Raw genomic sequence first — 17,030 nt, 5'->3', positions numbered from 1 at the left:
AGCTCCCTTGGGAGAACGGTATAGAAAACTGAATAAATAAATAAATGACTAGTATTCATATTCTGTTTGTGCAGGATACACCTAATAGATGAGTTCAATACAGATATGAATATTTTTATATTTCTTCTATCAACCAAAGCGGGTGGACTTGGCATTAATCTTACTTCAGCAAATGTGGTTATTCTTCATGACATTGACTGCAATCCATACAATGATAAGCAAGCTGAGGATCGATGCCACCGAGTAGGGCAGACCAAGTAAGAGTCTTATTATTTTTGAATAAATTAAACTCGGAATACTGCTACCATATTTTCTACAAGTGATTAGAAATATGAATGTTGGCACTGGAGTTAATATTGTAGATTCTTGATCAGGGCCTGCTCAAGGCATGGAACAGATAAGCATTGACTTAGAGTGCCAAAAGCCTGCCTGACCGAGCTGGCAATGCAGCTGCTAACTCCCTGCTCCTCTGACTAGTGGCAGAACCTCACACCCCTCCAGCATATCTCATTTCTCTTCATCCCCAGATCCAGGAACCCCTCCTCTCTCAGGCCATCCCTCCCCCAATATACCTTTAAATGTGTTTCCCTGTGCCCCAGCAGCAGTAGGGTTTCACATAATGCTGTCTGCGTCAGTCCTAAAGTCTTCATTCTGCCATGCTTTGACCCTTTTGACATAAATCTCTTGTTTCCACATGGGCACAATAGAAGGAAGAGACTGGAGGCCATTAAGGGTAATGTTATGTGAAACCCCTCCACTGCTGTTGCTCAGGAGGGGAAACACAGGTTTTAAGAGTAGACCAGAGAGCTGCTAGGACCATGGGCAGGAGGAGGAAGATATGCAACCCAGGTATAGAGGAGTGGAAGAGAAATAGACATTCAGCGCAATGTAAGGAGTGAGGAGGGACAGGGCGAGGAGAGATGTTGGACAGAGAGTAGGGAAGGAGGATGCTGGGATTGTGAAAGGAGAAGTTGGAAACAACTAAGCAGACAGATGGAAGATGTTAGACACAGAAAGGGACATAGAGAGAGATGGAAAGAGAATGCAGATAGTGGACACATGGGAGGTGGAAGATAGGAATTTATGGACATAGGGCAATATAGGAAGATGGAAGGAAGATATAGGACAGAGTGGGGACATATGAAGATTGAGGGGAAATGCTAGACATGAGGGGTTATACTATAGAGAGATGTTGAACACAGGGGCAAAAAAAATGGGACACATAGATAGATGGGGAGATTGACACAGGAGAGGGAAAATTCTGAGGGCATCCCAGGACCCAATGCAAAGCACTCATAGAAACGAAGTCCCTATCCCTGTGCCAAAACCCAGAGGAAACAGCCTAGAGCCCATGAATTTGCCCCAGGTAGGGCACAGCAGCCACTGAACAAAAAGTCCTCAAATACAAGGGCCTATTTACCCTCTCTGAAGTGCTGGGGAAGGGTCCAAAAGCCCAAACCACTTTAGGGAACTCTAAAGAAAGGGACATAAAGACAGGAGCACATTGCAGCAAACAACAAATAGTTTCTGCTCAGGTTTCACGTTCCAAAATATCCCCACCAATCAAGAGTCAATACACACCTAGGAGGGCAGTTAAAATACTTAGGGCTCAGTCAGAAGGGGCAAGCCATACAAAGCACAAACTAGAAAAGAGCCTAGGAAGTCAGCCTGTTCTAGCTCCTAGATGTATTCACGAAAGAAGCTAGGTGAGTTCACACTGCCTGGGTATCATGATTTAAACTTCTTTGAAGAGTAGCCATCTGCTGGGTCTGAGGAGAATATCAAGATAGTTGACAATACTGAACCCATGGACTGTGTAGAATACTGCTCAGAGATTCCAGAGACAGATGAAATGGCCTGGGAGTGATTGCTTGAGAAAGGGGTAAATCTCCAAACTGCTGGGTAAAACAGGCTGCCTGAAGTGCTGATTGTGTTCTGTGTTCAAGTCCTCAGAACTATAAGCAAGCTAGGAGAGGCTTTGGATACTTTGAAAAGAAGCTCATGTAATGTGATATGCTTTGAAGGGAATTGTGGAGCCAGTGCAATGAACTGTGATTTATTGAATCTCTTTGTATCCCAAGGACTGTGAAAATAGTAAGACAGACAAACGTTTGAATTTGAATTCCAGCCCTGGGGCTGATGATAGCAGTAGTAACATCTGGAAGGGAGCAGGGAGGGATTGTAAAGAGCCAATCAATTGGGTGGTTCATTTCCTCCACACTAAACCAGATTTAGTGGAGTTCAGTGCTAGTATAATCCAGAGTATTACTTGCATTATTTGTTGAGAGATGTGAAAAGAAGAAAGTTCAGAACTCTTTTTCTAAAGCCAACAGACCTGAGGGCATGACATTGGTCTTGGCCCGATCAAGGGGCTTCGGGGGCCATATTTTCCTTTGCTTGAGAAGTTTTACTAAAATGAACTGAACTATTGAATGCTTCTATTTGAGTATTTTGTTAAAAAGCTCACTAATTGCCTGTTTGTTTTGGAGCACAGTGAGTTTTGAAGTTTGTGAGAAGTATTTTTGCACTATGACTGTGGTAAAATGTTGATCTGAAAGTAAACCCTTTTTGTGGATCTATATTTTGGTGAACTGTTCCTGTAAAACATTAAAACCTTTTTTGTATAACCCTTCACTACTACATAGACCACTCGGACCAGCGCATGTGCTAGATTGGAGGGACCTGACTAGCAGTCCGGTCTCCCTTGCCTGCACCAACATGGAAATGGGATAAAAGAGATAGAGATGAAATGATGGTCATAGGGGCTTAGGAAAATGGGTACAATATTCTGAACATTGGGAGGGCTAGAGAAAGTTCAAGTGCTGGACACAGGAGGTGGGAATTGAGATACAGGTGAGATGCTGGACTCAGGGCAAAGGGAGATGAAGGGTAGATGTTGGACAAACACAGAAGGAGAGAGAGAGTTCAGATGCTAGAGACAGAGGGGAGAGAGCAAATGAGGGAAGATGCAAACTAGAGGAGAGGTAGATGCTGTACACCGGCAAGGAGGATGCTACTGAAAGGCTGAGGAAGTAGAGAGAGAGAGGGAATGGTTCTTAAAATGAGGGAAAAAGATAAAAAAAACTGTGGTTAGGTATGGTAAAGAGAGGGCAGATAAAAGTGTGGTTGGTGAGGATGAGTGAAATCTTGGTAAATAGAGAAAAAAATTACTGTATTTTTTGCTCTATAAGACGCACCTATCTTTAGAGGAGGAAAAATTAAGAACAAAAAAATTCTGAACCAAATGGTGTACCCTGTCCCCCCTCTGGTGGTCTAGTGGTAGGCCAGGGCAGGCAGGCCTCTCCCCCCATATCTTTTTTTTTTTAATTCTGGGGGTTCAGCGCTGAATCATCAGGATCTCTCCGCGCTCCTGCCCTCCCTCGCTGGACAGCTACCTCAGAGTCTTCATCTGTTGCGGCAGAGCAGTGCACAAGGCAGGCACAAGCTTTTCGCGCTCCTGCCTGGTCCCGTGCCACTCCCTGAATGGCTGCCGTCAGTTCTGGCACGGGGCCAGGCGGGAGCGCGAAAAGCTCATGGCTTCTTGGAGGTTGTTTAATTTTTGTGTGCATATTTCTATTTTTAATTTCTGATCACTTATTCTGTACTCTGTATCTATTTGTCTTAAGTGTATGACTGAGACCATGTATTCTGTTAGCATGGGAATTATATGTAGGGACATTTAGTAATCTGACTTGATTTAGTTTTCCCAGTAAGTCTATTGATGTTCTAGAGCAGGAGTTGGCAACTAGAGCCCTTGAGGACCTCAACCCAATTGAATGTTCAAAATTTCCACAATTGATATGCATGAGATTGTTTTGCATGTATTGCTTCCATTGTATGCATATAGATCTCATGCATTTTCATTGTAGAAATCTTGAAAACCTGACTAAGTTGTGGCTCTCGAGGACTGTGGCTTCCCGCCCCTGGTGTAGAGCTTCCTTCAAAATTGTACCCTTACAAGCAGTCTTGCCTACCACTAGGCCATATAAGAGCTTTATTCTCTTATATAACTTAAACTCCCTAGCAGCGCCATTTTGAAAAAGACAGCCACAAGGGCAAGTGGGGATCAATCCGGCCCCCTTCACTCTCAAGACCTTTGCATTGAGTCAGGGTTATTATGCAGGCAGGCTGACTGGCTAGATGGAAACTGATGTGGGGGTATCAAGGCAAAAGTTGGCTCAGGTTGCCTCATTCCCTTGTTCCAACTCTGTTTTTGATAGTGTGCTATTTTCACAAGATTACAGTGATGGGATCCCCTAATAATAATATATTCCTTTCTGCTTCTTTTTGTTGTATTACAAATCAAACTATTTTAGTTCTGTGGTACAGTTGTACTTAATTCAAATTTATTTTCCATGCTTTCTAGAGAAGTGCAAGTAATAAAATTGATCAGCAAAGGTACCATTGAAGAATCTATGCTCAAACTCAGCAAGCAGAAATTAAGACTAGAACAGGATATGACCACAGCAGACACAGGTAAGCAGACAAATTAGCTTTATTTAATGTTGGGATCCTGCTTAAAGAAAAGGGCAAAGCATAGGGTTACCAGACTTTTGGATTTACCTGGACATGTCCTCTTTTTAGAGGACTGTCCAGGTACCTGGACTTGTTTTCAAAACCCAGCACTTTGTCCAGGTTTTGAAAAGCTTTGAGCACAGGGCCACCTCTGGAGAGCATCATGCGCACGCATGCACGCAACATCATGTCACGTGCTCAGAGGCCTTCCAAACGCGGCTCTGAGCTCGAGGAGAAGAGGTTTGGGGCTAGGGCAGAACGGGGCATGACTTGGACAGAACAGGGCGGGGCCACATGTCCAGATTTTACTGTTTTAAAATCTGGTAACCATAGCAAAGCAGGATATATGGACTGAAAGATATTTCTGTTGCAAAGACATAGAATTCTGTACTGTAGCTGTTGCTTCCCAGTAGTCACAAACTTTGCAGAAACGTGTCACTCAAAACTCTGAACTCCTCCCTCTCTGCAGTAGAGAACAGCTCCCCTTCAGTTATTCCTTCTGCAAGCAAACTGAGAAGGTGTGTTCTGATATGCTCTGCTTTCTTTTTATTATTTTTGGGTATTTTTGCTGTTGGTTCCTTTTTTCCTATGTGGCTTTGGTGCTTGGAGGTTCCCTTTTTGGGTTTACTCTGCCGGGGAAAGGACGCAAACCCACGAGGGCATTCTACTGTTTGCAAGCCAATCTGAGTACCTGTGGAGCCAGCCTGCTTTGTGACCCATCAGGAGCTCAGGATCTGTTCCCCTGGGAGCTTGCTCACCCACTGATTCATAGAGGCTTGAGCGCAGACTGTGTAGCCCCTCTGTAACAACCCACTGGGTATCGGGAAGCTGGCTGTAAATTTTCTTCCCCTGATGTATCACATAGACTTTGGGGGGTCAGAGTCCTTGGTCAGGGTTCCAGAAGATTTTCACCAGTGGACTTATTCCTGGTATTTTCTGAGGCAGAAATATTTTCCCTGCAGGAAGGCTGCTGCATGCTGACAGGCACCAGAAGTCACAGTGATTAATCCCTTTATTCCCTATGGGGAAATTCGGGGGCGAGGGGTCTAAAATCAGCAGATTCAATGGTTTCTGGTGTTAGAGTTAGGTTCCCACACCTTCAAAACCCATTTTTGGCTGTTTTTTGTTTTTTTTTGGTAAATTCCTGCAGGCCGTTTTTGGCACAGTTTTTGTGGTGGCGGCCATCTTGGATTTTTAGTGATCTTTTTTTTTATTTTTTTTTCCAAGTGCTTTTTTTTTTTTGCTTCAGAACCGCTCGTTTTGCCTAGGGATTGTCTGTAATGGATTCCCCAGGCCAATCTAGCCCTAATTCATGCATTTTTTGTGCAGATTTGCCGGCTGAGGAGCAGCTGTGTTCCATGTGCTACGGGGCATTTGAGGAAAGGGCAGGAGCTTCAGGCTCAGCCTCTCATGAGTCCTGCAGGACACTAGAATCCAAAAAAAACCTGGTCTTCAGAGAAGAGATCCCATCTAGAGACCACACACAGCAAGGGGGCAAAATGTGTGAAGGTGAAGGAGGCATACCACCCCAGTTGGGGGTCCTACAGGAGTCCTTGGGGCCTCCTGCCCAGGGTATTCTCAAATTTTATCGGTCTCCTCTGGAAAAGCCTATTTAATGAGCCTGGAAAGTGCTGCGCTGTCTGTGAGTATGCCAGTTCTGATACAAAGGGATTTGCGTCCCAAGCAGGCTTCTCTGCCTCAGAACATGCCAGCTCCAAGTGTCGGTGACCAGTCGGAGCAGATCTGGGAGGATTGGAAGTCCCTTTCCATGCCTTTATTATCCCAAGGATAATTTGGGGTTCCTTTTGAGGGCTGGTAGTCAGGAGGCTGTGGCAGCTATTGCTCCCGGTGATGATCCCTCAGTGCACCAACTTTTCAAATCCACTTGTGTTTCACATGTCATTTCTGACACCCTCTGTGAGTTGAAGTTGGATCCCCAGCAACTCACCACCTCTCAGTGTTCCGTTATGAGCAGCACTAACACGCATTCTACCTTTTTTCCATCCAGATATCATCTCCTTGGTCACTGATCAGTGGGTGTCTACTGAAGGCTTCCCAAAGGTAGCCAAAGCTATATCTAGACTGTAATCTATGGCTCTGAACTTTCAACAGCTGTTTTTGCAGCCAAAATTGGATTCCACAGTAGCGCAAGTGACTAAGCATACCTCCCTTTCTAGTGAGGGAGGAATGATGCTGAAGGACACACAGAATCGTAAGATGGACGTGGTTTGAAGCGCAGGCTTTGGGTGTCTAAAGCGGCAGCAGCTGCCTCCTTCATGGTATGAGCCTGTCATACCACATTGTGGCATAGGCCTTCATAGCTGTGGGATCTCTGACCCCACATGATTATGGAAGGTGTAGATGGCCAATGTTCTGTATGAGATCATTAGAGTCGTGAGCAAAATTTCAGCTTACTCTGTCTCTGGATTAAGACAGTAGGTGGCCACGGTGGCACAATACCCTATATTTGCCCCTGCAAGGCGGACGTGGCAGTGGGTTTGCGGTTGTTTAAAATTGTCACCTGTGGTTTCTTCATATCTCCCGATTCAGGGCAATTATGATTTCCGGCCTGGTCTACAGAGTTTGCCTTTTAAGAGGTGGGCAACCCAAGGATTACAATACATCTTCAAATTGTATATGGAAGAAGTGCATTTTGCCTCCTTTCCTTCCTTAAAAGGCACATTTGGATTATCAGAGATGGATATTTTTGCATATTTTCAAGTCTGCCACTATATTCACTCCTTGCCTGCCTGTCATTTAACAGAGGACTGCCGAGAGGCCTTATCAGAAATGTTTAGTTTTTCTGCTCAACAACTGATTCCTCTTCGATTTCACCATGTGTGATTATGTGATTGTCAACCTGGCACTAATTTAGAGATTTTGGCAGCAACCTGGGCGGAGGGTCTTCATTGTACTCTTTCTGCCCAACAAGTGCGGCAAGTGTTGAAAAATTTGAGGAAGGTGTCCTCCAATATTCTGCATTGGGAACTACAACTTAAGATCATTAGAAACATAGAATATGACAGCAGATAAGGGCCGTCGGCCCAACAAGTCTGCCCACTCAAGACTAACCCTCCCTCCCTGGGGTATCCATCTTCTAAGCATAACTCTGTGGTACCCCGTCTTTATATTCCACCTTTGTGAGCATACTGGATGGGTATTATTCTAGTTCATAACTGTCCTAAGTGTACTCAGGCTCATACCACACTGGATCATATGTTTTGGTCCTGCCCCCATATCATTCAGTTTTGGAATCATTTGGGTCAGTATACTATATCTATATGGGGCAGGCAGTGGATACAAATCCCAAGAGCACTTTTTGGATTTTATAATATAGCATCTCCTAAGCCTAAAGGACTGACTGCTTTTGTGGCTAGAGTGATGCTGCTAGGCAAGAAGGCCATTTTGACAAATTGGTTGTCCAATGAGCCACCGACTTATAGTCAATGGAGATTGTTGATGATAGTACATGCCTCTCTGGAACGTAGGCAATTTGCTGATCTTGACACAGGTCCTGGCCGTCACTTTTGTTTGATTTGTGAACACATTTAGATGGATCTCACTTCTCAAGGTCAGAGTTAGTTATTGAATTTGTGACATTGCTTGTTTTATGCCTTGAGTGCTCCTGGACTGGTTTATTTGTATGGGACAAGGGGGGGGGATGGATGAGGAGGAGGGGATCATAATGTGCGTATATAAAAGAAAATTGTTATACTTTGACATGTTTACCTGCACTTTGCAATTCAATAAATATATTTAAACATAAGACAGTAGGGGGGTGATTCAGCTTCCAGGGCCAGCTTCCAGGGCCACTCTCAGCAGATTACCCTTTAAGGGGCAGATTTTTTTGGCAAAGGTTTAAATGATCTTATGGCCAGCATGGTGGATTACAATCACAAAGCCCTCCCGGACACTAGGATTCGGCATTCTGGAGCAGCAGAGGCACTTCGGGAGCAGCAGAGGCAATTTTTGTTCTTCTTGGAGATCCCGCCAGTTTTCCTCTATTTTCATCTTCCCAGAGGCCCTTACAGGGGTCCAAACAGAGATTTGACAACTACAGGCACCAACAACCTTCGTGTTCCCGCAGCAACTCAGCCATCAAGAATCCACAATGACGCCAGGTTGACAGCCTCGCCCACTTCCATTGGCGGGTGGCTGTCGGCTTTCTGGACTGAATAAGAACATATATCATAAGACTGTTTGTTGGGTTCTGGACATTATTCAGAAAGGGCACAGGATAGAATTTTCTCACCTCCCTCCAGATCTGTTCATCGATTCCCCAGCAGGTCTACCAGAAAAGAAGGCCAGGGTCCAAGAGAGTACAGTATAGAGCCAGTTCCTGAAAAAGAATTGTCTCTGGCAGATACTCCATATACTTCATAATGCCCAAGAAAGGCACAGAAGATTGGAGGCTTATAGTGGACCTGAAATCCGTAAACAAGGCACTAAGAGTTCCCAGCTTCAGTATGGAGATGACCCACTCAGTCAATGCAACAGTATCTCCGGGAGAATTCCTAGCCTCCTTGGATTTAACGGAGGCATATCTTCACATTCCCATCTTTCCAGATCACAGAAAATACCCACAATTCCATGTTCTCCAGCAACACTTCCAGCTTGTGGCGCAGCCTTTTGGATTGGCTAAGGCTCCATGGACCTATACCAAGTTGATGGTGGTGGTATCAGCTCACCTCTGCAGGATGGGCATTCAAGTGCTAATCAGAACCCCCTCTCATCAGGAGACTTGGCTGGATAGTCAACTTCCGGAAAAGTCAACTACAGCCGACTCAGTGCCTGGAATATCTGGGAATCCGCTTCGACACAGCGCAAGGCTGTGTTTTTCTTCCCAAACTTAAACAGAAGCTCGGGAGGCAGATCTCAGAGATCTTAACATTGCGGAGTGCCATGGCCTGGCATTACCTGCAGGTGCTGGGCTCGATGGTGGCCTCCCTGGAAGTTGCTCCCTGTGTGAGAGCACATATGCGTCCACTAGTGCTACCTGATTCAGGGAAAAATTATTCGATTCGTTTCAGCTTATTCTAGTGTAGTGTTGAAGGTTCTGGTATTGTTGCACAGGCAGAACTTTAGCCATGTATATCTGGATTTTCAGACAAGGTTCCACATGAACGACTACTTCGGAAAATTGCGAGCCATGGGATCGAGGATGAAATACTTAAGTGGATTAAAAACTGGCTGGAGCATAGGAAACAGAGAATGGGGTAAATGGACAATACTCAGATTGGAAGAGCGTCACCAGTGGGGTGCTACAGAGCTCGGTGCTTGGACCCGTGCTCTTCAACATCTTTATAAACGATCTGGGCATTGGTTAGACGAGTGAGGTGATTAAATTTGTGGACAATACAAAGTTATTCAGAGTAGTGAAGACACAGGGGGATTGCGAAGATCTGCAAAGTGACATAATCAAACTTGAGAAATGGGCATCGACATGGCAAATGAGGTTCAATGTGGATAAGTGTAAAGTGATGCATGTCGGTAACAAAAATCTCATGCATGAATACAGGATGTCTGGGGCGATACTTGGAGAAACCTCCCAGGAAAGAGACTTGGGAGTTCTGATTGACAAGTCGATGAAGCCGTCCGCGCAATGCGCGATGACGGCGAAAAGGGCGAACAGAATGCTAGGAATGATAAGGAAGGGGATCACTTATGTAGATGACATCCTTGTCCTCCTTGAGACTGACCAGAACCTCACCAACCTCCACGAAAACATTACAGCTTGCATAATGAGACTCCGTGCCTGGTCCCTCTCGGTACAGATGAAACTAAACGAATCTAAAACAAAACTACTCTGGCTCGGCCCAAAATTCGAACACCTGCCCACACTTTTCACACTACCCACAGGCGATACTCTACAGCTCGAGTTCTCATGCAAGGTCCTTGGTATCACTATCAATTCCTCTCTCTCCCTCAATGACCACCTCAACTCCTTGGCAAAATCATGCTTTTTCAGCCTTCACATGCTGAGGAAAGCTAGATCCTACTTCAGCCAACAACACTTCGCCATCCTTGTCCAATCCATCATCCTCTCCAAACTAGATTACTGCAACGCCATCTACTTAAATCTATCAAAAAAAAGTATTCTAAGACTCCAGCTAATCCAGAATACTGCAGCCAAACTGATCTTCTCAAAACGCAAGTCTGACCATGCCTCCCCACTCCTTGCCAAACTTCATTGGCTCCCAATAATCTCCAGAATCCATTTCAAATGTTCCTGCCTGGCTTTCAAGATCATTCACGGAATCCTGCCTCCTCTTATCCCACTGTCTTTCAACTCCTCCAGTCCCGACTCCTCCAGAACTGCCCAAAGGCTTAAACTAGCCTTCCCCTTTCCACGCGGCATCAACTATTCAGGCAAACTGGGAAAATCCCTTCTCTTCAAAATCACAGGTCTTTGGAACGACCTCACCACCCCGCTGCGGAACCTGAGCTCCCTTCAGTTATTCCGCAAACAACTGAAAACCTGGCTTGTCAGCAAATTGTAGCTCTATCCTTCCTCCCTTTCTCTCCCCCCTTCTACACATAAGTTCATGTAATCCTTTTTCTTCTTCTCTACCCACTATTTTAAGTTCTTGTAAACCGTGTCGAGCTCCATTCTCATGGAGATGATGCTGTATATAAACTTAAGGTTTAGATTAGATTAGATTAGATCACAAACAGATCGGAGAAAGTTATCATGCTGCTGTACCGGGCCATGGTGCACCCTCACCTGGAATACTGCATTCAGCACTGGTCCAGCACCATACATGAAGAAGGACATGGTACTACTCGAAAGGGTACAGAGAAGAGCGACTAAAATGGTTAAGGGGCTGGAGGAGTTGCTGTACAGTGAGAGATTGGAGAAACTGGGCTTCTTCTCCCTCGAAAAGAGGAGACTGAGAGGGGACATGATCGAAACATTCAAAATACTGAAGGGAATAGACTTAGCAGATAAAGACAGATTGTTCACCCTCTCCAAGGTAGGGAGAACAAGAGGGCACTCTCTAAAGTTGAAAGGGGATAGATTCCATACAAACGTAAGGAAGTTCTTCTTCACCCAGAGAGTGGTAGAAAACTGGAACGCTCTTCCGGAGTCTGTTATAGGGGAAAACACCCTCCAGGGATTCAAGACAAAGTTGGACAAGTTCCTGCTAAACTGGAACGTACGCAGGTGAGGCTGGACTCATTTAGAGCACTGGTCTTTGACCTGGGGGCCACCGCGTGAGCAGACTGCTGGGCACGATGGACCATTGGTCTGACCCAGCAGCGGCAGTTCTTATGTCTACACTATAGGAAATTTCTTGATTTATGCCAAAAAACTAGGTCTCTTGCTTTTGCCTTTATTTTGCATTTCCCATGTAAGTGTGTTGTAAAATCTTCAGATACTAGATATGCTTTTTTTGACCCTGAACAAATATTTGAAAGTTTTCTTGGATAGCAGAATAGTCTCCAAAACAGGCAGAACTTTGACAGTGATAGTTTTGATGTTTCGAGTTTTGATGTTTCGAGTTTGATGGTTTGCATGTGTTATCTTTACTACTGATTTTTTTCTAGAGTAACTCCATTTAATTTTTCTTTTGTGAATCTTCCCTCAGCTTTGGGTCTACTAAGAAGTGGATACTGTGTTTATATTATTTTCTAAAATTTATTGTGCCTTTCAGATTTACTGCATCATTTTTCTGGTACAAGGTTGACTTGTTAATATATACCGTATATACTTGAATATAAGCTGAGATTTTTGAGCCAAAAAATGGGGGTCTCAGCTTATATTCGGGCCATCACCTACCCGCCCCCCTCCCGAACCTATTACAGGCCTCCACAGAGGGCCTGCCGCAAGACTCGGTGGTCCAGCAATGGACTGGGACATGAGGGATCCCCTGTCTCCCGTCCCAGCCGAATCCCATAACTCCCGCGCACCCCCCCCGACTCCTCGGCGGCCTCGCGGTGGACAGGACAGGAGAAATCCCTTCTGCCTCCTGTGCCTGCCAAAATTGACAACCACACCTCCCCCACGTACTTTTCGGGTCATGATAGCCAGCTGGTGCACGTTGCAGAAGCGATCTTCCTGCCCTCCTGCTCCATTCAAGGCCACTGGCTGCTGCAAGCCTGGTAGGGGAGGGAGTGAAGGAGGGGGCACTGGGTTCATATCCTGACAGGGCAGGGGTCTTGAATATTAAGCCCCTGTTTTATATTCGAGTCAACCATTTTTCCTCCTTTTGGGGGGAATGGGGGTCTTGACTTATATTCAGATTGACTGATCTAGAACCCTCCACACCATCCAGCTACCGTCCAATAGCAAACATTCCTCTCCTTACCAAGATGCTAGAATCCATCATATCCACTCAACTATCTTCCTACCTTGAAAAATTCACCATTCTTCTACCCTATCAATACGGCTTCCGTCCCAACTTCAGCACCGAATCCCTTCTGACCTCCTTAATCTCAAAAGTTCAACATCTCCATTCTCGCAACAAGTTCGCCGTCCTTCTTCAATTCGACCTCTCTGCAGCTTTTGATGTCGTCCATCATGATATCCTAATTTACCAACTCACCGAGATAGGCATTAACTCCACAGTCCTTGACTGGTTCTCGAAGTTCTTACGCTCCCACTCCTACACAGTCAACATGAAGAGCACTTCTTCCTCCCCCTGGAACCTGATATGTGGAGTCCCACAAGGCTCACCTCTCTCTCCTATCCTTTTCAACATTTATATGTCCTTCCTTAAACACCTCCATCTTTCCCCACTTGAAACACTTTACACTTACGCAGATTACATCTTTGTCCTCCTCGAGACCGACCGGAACTTCACAAACCTCTCTGCGAACATATCCTCATGTATATCGAACCTTCAATCTTGGGCCACACTGTGCAGATGAAACTGAACGAATCCAAAACAAAACTTCTCTGGCTCGGCCCAAAATTGGACCAACTGCCCACCTCCATCCCAATGTCCTCTGGCCCCACCCTGCATCTTGAACACTCAAGTAAAATTCTGGGAGTCATCATTGACTCTACACTTTCCTTCAACGATCACCTCAACTCCCTAATAAAAAAATGTTTTTTCAGCCTTCACATGCTAAAGAAAGTGAGAACCTGTTTCCATCAAAAACACTTTGCCGTACTTGTCCAATCCACCATCCTTTCCAGACTGGACTATTGCAACTTTATCTACCTAAGCCTAACAAAGAAAAACTTTCAAAGACTCCAGCGGATTCAAAATTCCGCTGCTAAGCTTATCTTCGCAAAAAGCAAATTCGACCACGTCTCCCCACTTTTGTCCAAGCTCCACTGGCTTCCGATAATCTCCAGAGTCCACTTCAAATGTGCCTGCCTTACTTTCAAGATCCTACATGGCATCCTCCCCCCTTTTATTCCTCTTTCTTGGAATTCCTCTAACCCCAATTCCACCAGATCTACCCAAAAACTGAAACTTTCCTTTCCCTCTCTAAAAGGCGTTTCCCTTGTAGGAAAACTGGGTTCCTCCCTCCCTTTCAGAATCACTAAGCTCTGGAACAACCTTACCTCCCCTCTTAGGAATCTGAGCTCCCTCCAACTCTTCCGTAAACATCTGAAAACCTGGTTATTTTCAAAAATATAACTCTTCCTCTCTCTGGTTACTCTATCCTAAATTTTCTCTTCATTTTGTCTTTTCCCTTCACTGGAGTTCCTTTCTACCCTAACCCTTGTTAACCGTGTCGAGCTTTGCGAATGTAGAGATGATGCAGTATACAAACCCTAAGGTTTAGTTTAGTTTACATTTGAGTATATATGGTATTTAATTTTGTTAAAATAATTTTTTTAAATACATAGTACTTTCACATCCACCTGCTTATTTTTCCTATTTTTAAATACCATATTTCCAGATGACACAGTTGATTGCAGATTCCCTGATTGTCTTCTCAATCCAGAGCTGCCTTGTCTGGTGCCTATAAAGGAGACCAATACCCAAATCTCTTGTACTTAGAATGAATATCCAAACCTAGACATTCATTTTAAAAAATGGAAGCAGCAACTATAGAAACATCAGTGGAAGATGCAAATTGGTACCAAAGTGTTCATTTACTTAAAAACATTTTGAAAAATATTGATTTATTGAATGTAATGCTAATGGATTGATTTTCTTTTGCAGAAGAAGGGGCCATTTCAACAGACCTAGCAACTTTATTAAAAACATCATTAGGTCTTTAAAGAACATTTGTATCTCATGAAGACAGATTGGAAATATGTGGACCCAGCGACTTTTACATTGCTGACCAAACCTTTATGAACATTTATATCTTTTATAATGGACTATTTAATATAATATAGCTACTGATGAAATCCCAGGCGCTTTGAAATCAACTATTGTAACGGCACACTGTAATATAAGCTGTGGAATAAAATCAATTTTACAGCCATTTTTAAACGTGAATTTCGTGATAGTTGTTTGTAAAACCTAGTCCATTAGATTTGTCATTATTTTTGTACTGTAATTACTTCTACCTCCTAAGTATCTAAAACTGTTCTATTTCAGTGGGGTGTGTATATTTTTACCTGTGCCTTATATCTGACATTGTCCATGTGTGCCATTTTGCTTGTTTTTCTTTATTTGCTCTTTCAGAATATTTGGATTTGTTCAGTCAATAAAAACTAAGGTTAAATAGTTTCAGAATTTTTTAAATAATTTAAAGCTAATGATGCACAATTTAATTTTTATGCATTATACCTATTTGAAATCCAAAATTGGAGTTAGAAATAAAGGAAGCAAGTGCCACAGTATATACCCATATTTTTGATACATCTAAGATATGGAAGAAAAATTAAATCCCTATATACCTACAGCTATAACAATTGGTTAGGATTAAGACTATAAAAATGTATTAATTAGTGTTTTGTGATATTACTGTACATATTATTCTGTTGCTTTTTAATCATGTATATTTTTGTTACATAAAAAAACTTTTCACTGAGGATTCTATTGTAATCCACCTTAAAATAGATAGTTTAGATAAAATGGAATATAAATGCCAATTGCAATTAAAAATTAATAATAGAGCTTGCTCAAATAATATAAAATATAGCTTACAGCTCTTAACAAACTTGTATCTCTTAAGGAAATAATCTCACTTGTATCTTACTTAGAAAATAATTAAAATGCCAGTCCTGCAAAAGAAAAAAATGTAGGTATCTGCAGATGCTTACTAAAAGCACAGTTGAACCACATCCATAGAGGTGCTTAAGGATGCCTAAGTCTAAAGTATGCCAGAAGTAACATAGTAGATGACGGCAGATAAAGGCCCGAATGGTCCATCCAGTCTGCCCAACCTGATTCAATTTAAATTTTTTAAATTTTTTCTTCTTAGCTATTTCTGGGCAAGAATCCAAAGCTTTACCTGGTACTGTGCTTGGGTTCCAACTGCCAAAATCTCTGTTAAGACTTACTCCAGCCCATCTACACCCTCCCAGCCATTGAAGCCCTCCACCAAACGGCCATATACAGACGCAGACTGTGCAAGTCTGCCCAGTACTGGCCTAGTTCAATATTTAATCTTATTTTCTGATTCAGATCCTTTGTGTTCATCCCATGCTTCACAAAGGATCTGAATCAGAAAATAAGATTAAATATTGAAGTTGAAGTAAGCATCCTTCAATGCCTCTATGGATGTGATTCTCGTGTAAAGTAGGCACCAGAAATGTAGGCCTGTAAAACCCTGGCCTACATTTCTGGTGCCTACTTTAGACATGGCTGTGATTCTGAAAACAGTGCCATTACATGATGGGCACGGAAATGGCATCACTTTTTCCGATGGCCACTGCTAATGGCACTGTTTGCAGAATCTGGGCCTCAATACCTGGCAGTGGAATCACAATTAAGGTTTAGACAGAACTCCACTAACTCCCCCTCACAAAAAATTATTTTCTAATTAGGGAGAGGGAAAAAAAAATCTCAGAATACAGATGCCACAAAGGTGGTATCTGGAATCTAAAGCTCAAACATGGCACACCATAAACAAAATTAAATATTAGGAAATGACTCCAAATGATCTTGCCGCCTTTTTTCATTATGACATAGAACATTTGTCCTCATGAATCATTGAACTTGACTGTTAGTGGTTACGCATATCATTTCTGGTTGATAATTTTAACCTAGGCATGTCCTAATATTTTATTTTGTCATGATTGAGTGTTCCTGATGCATCACTTACAAAAAGCTGGCTCCTGTTAGATTTTGAATCTTACCTTTGTGATAACCAGTTTGAGAATTTTTAAGTTAAAAAGAAGTTTGACTTGATTGTCATAAGTTTTACTGATCACAATTTTTTTAATAATTTAGTTTTAAATGTTTTTTTATTGTAGGGTTTTTTAGACCTGTGATGGAGTATGACTACTAAAGGGCCTTAAGAACTAATGTGTGCCTAGCACATGTAAAACCTTGGGGCTGCCGTGTGAGCGGACTGCTGGGCAGGATGGACCATTGGTCTGACCCAGCAGCGGCAATTCTTATGTACGGCAGAATGCACTAAAGCAGTGGTTCCCAACC

The 17,030-nt window shown here is 43.3% G+C and overlaps 1 protein-coding gene across 3 annotated transcripts in view; it reads left to right on the top strand.

The window, feature by feature from the left end:
• SMARCAD1 (SWI/SNF-related, matrix-associated actin-dependent regulator of chromatin, subfamily a, containing DEAD/H box 1) overlaps positions 1–15,161 on the top strand; it is a 270,689-nt gene extending 255,528 nt beyond the window's left edge. For all 3 annotated transcript variants that reach the window (XM_033958219.1, XM_033958199.1, XM_033958210.1), the window contains exons 22-24: positions 75–257; positions 4,367–4,476; positions 14,640–15,161. In XM_033958219.1, coding sequence (XP_033814110.1) covers positions 75–257; positions 4,367–4,476; positions 14,640–14,698 — 352 coding nt within the window. In that variant the 3' untranslated portion in view covers positions 14,699–15,161. The remainder of the gene's footprint in view (positions 1–74; positions 258–4,366; positions 4,477–14,639) is intronic.
• Positions 15,162–17,030: the final 1,869 nt, after the last annotated feature.

The sequence above is a fragment of the Geotrypetes seraphini genome, chromosome 1 (genome assembly GCF_902459505.1).
Source record: "Geotrypetes seraphini chromosome 1, aGeoSer1.1, whole genome shotgun sequence".
Lineage (NCBI taxonomy): Eukaryota > Metazoa > Chordata > Amphibia > Gymnophiona > Dermophiidae > Geotrypetes > Geotrypetes seraphini.
Note: the sequence above shows the minus strand (reverse complement) of the source record. Positions and strands in the feature narration are given on the sequence as shown.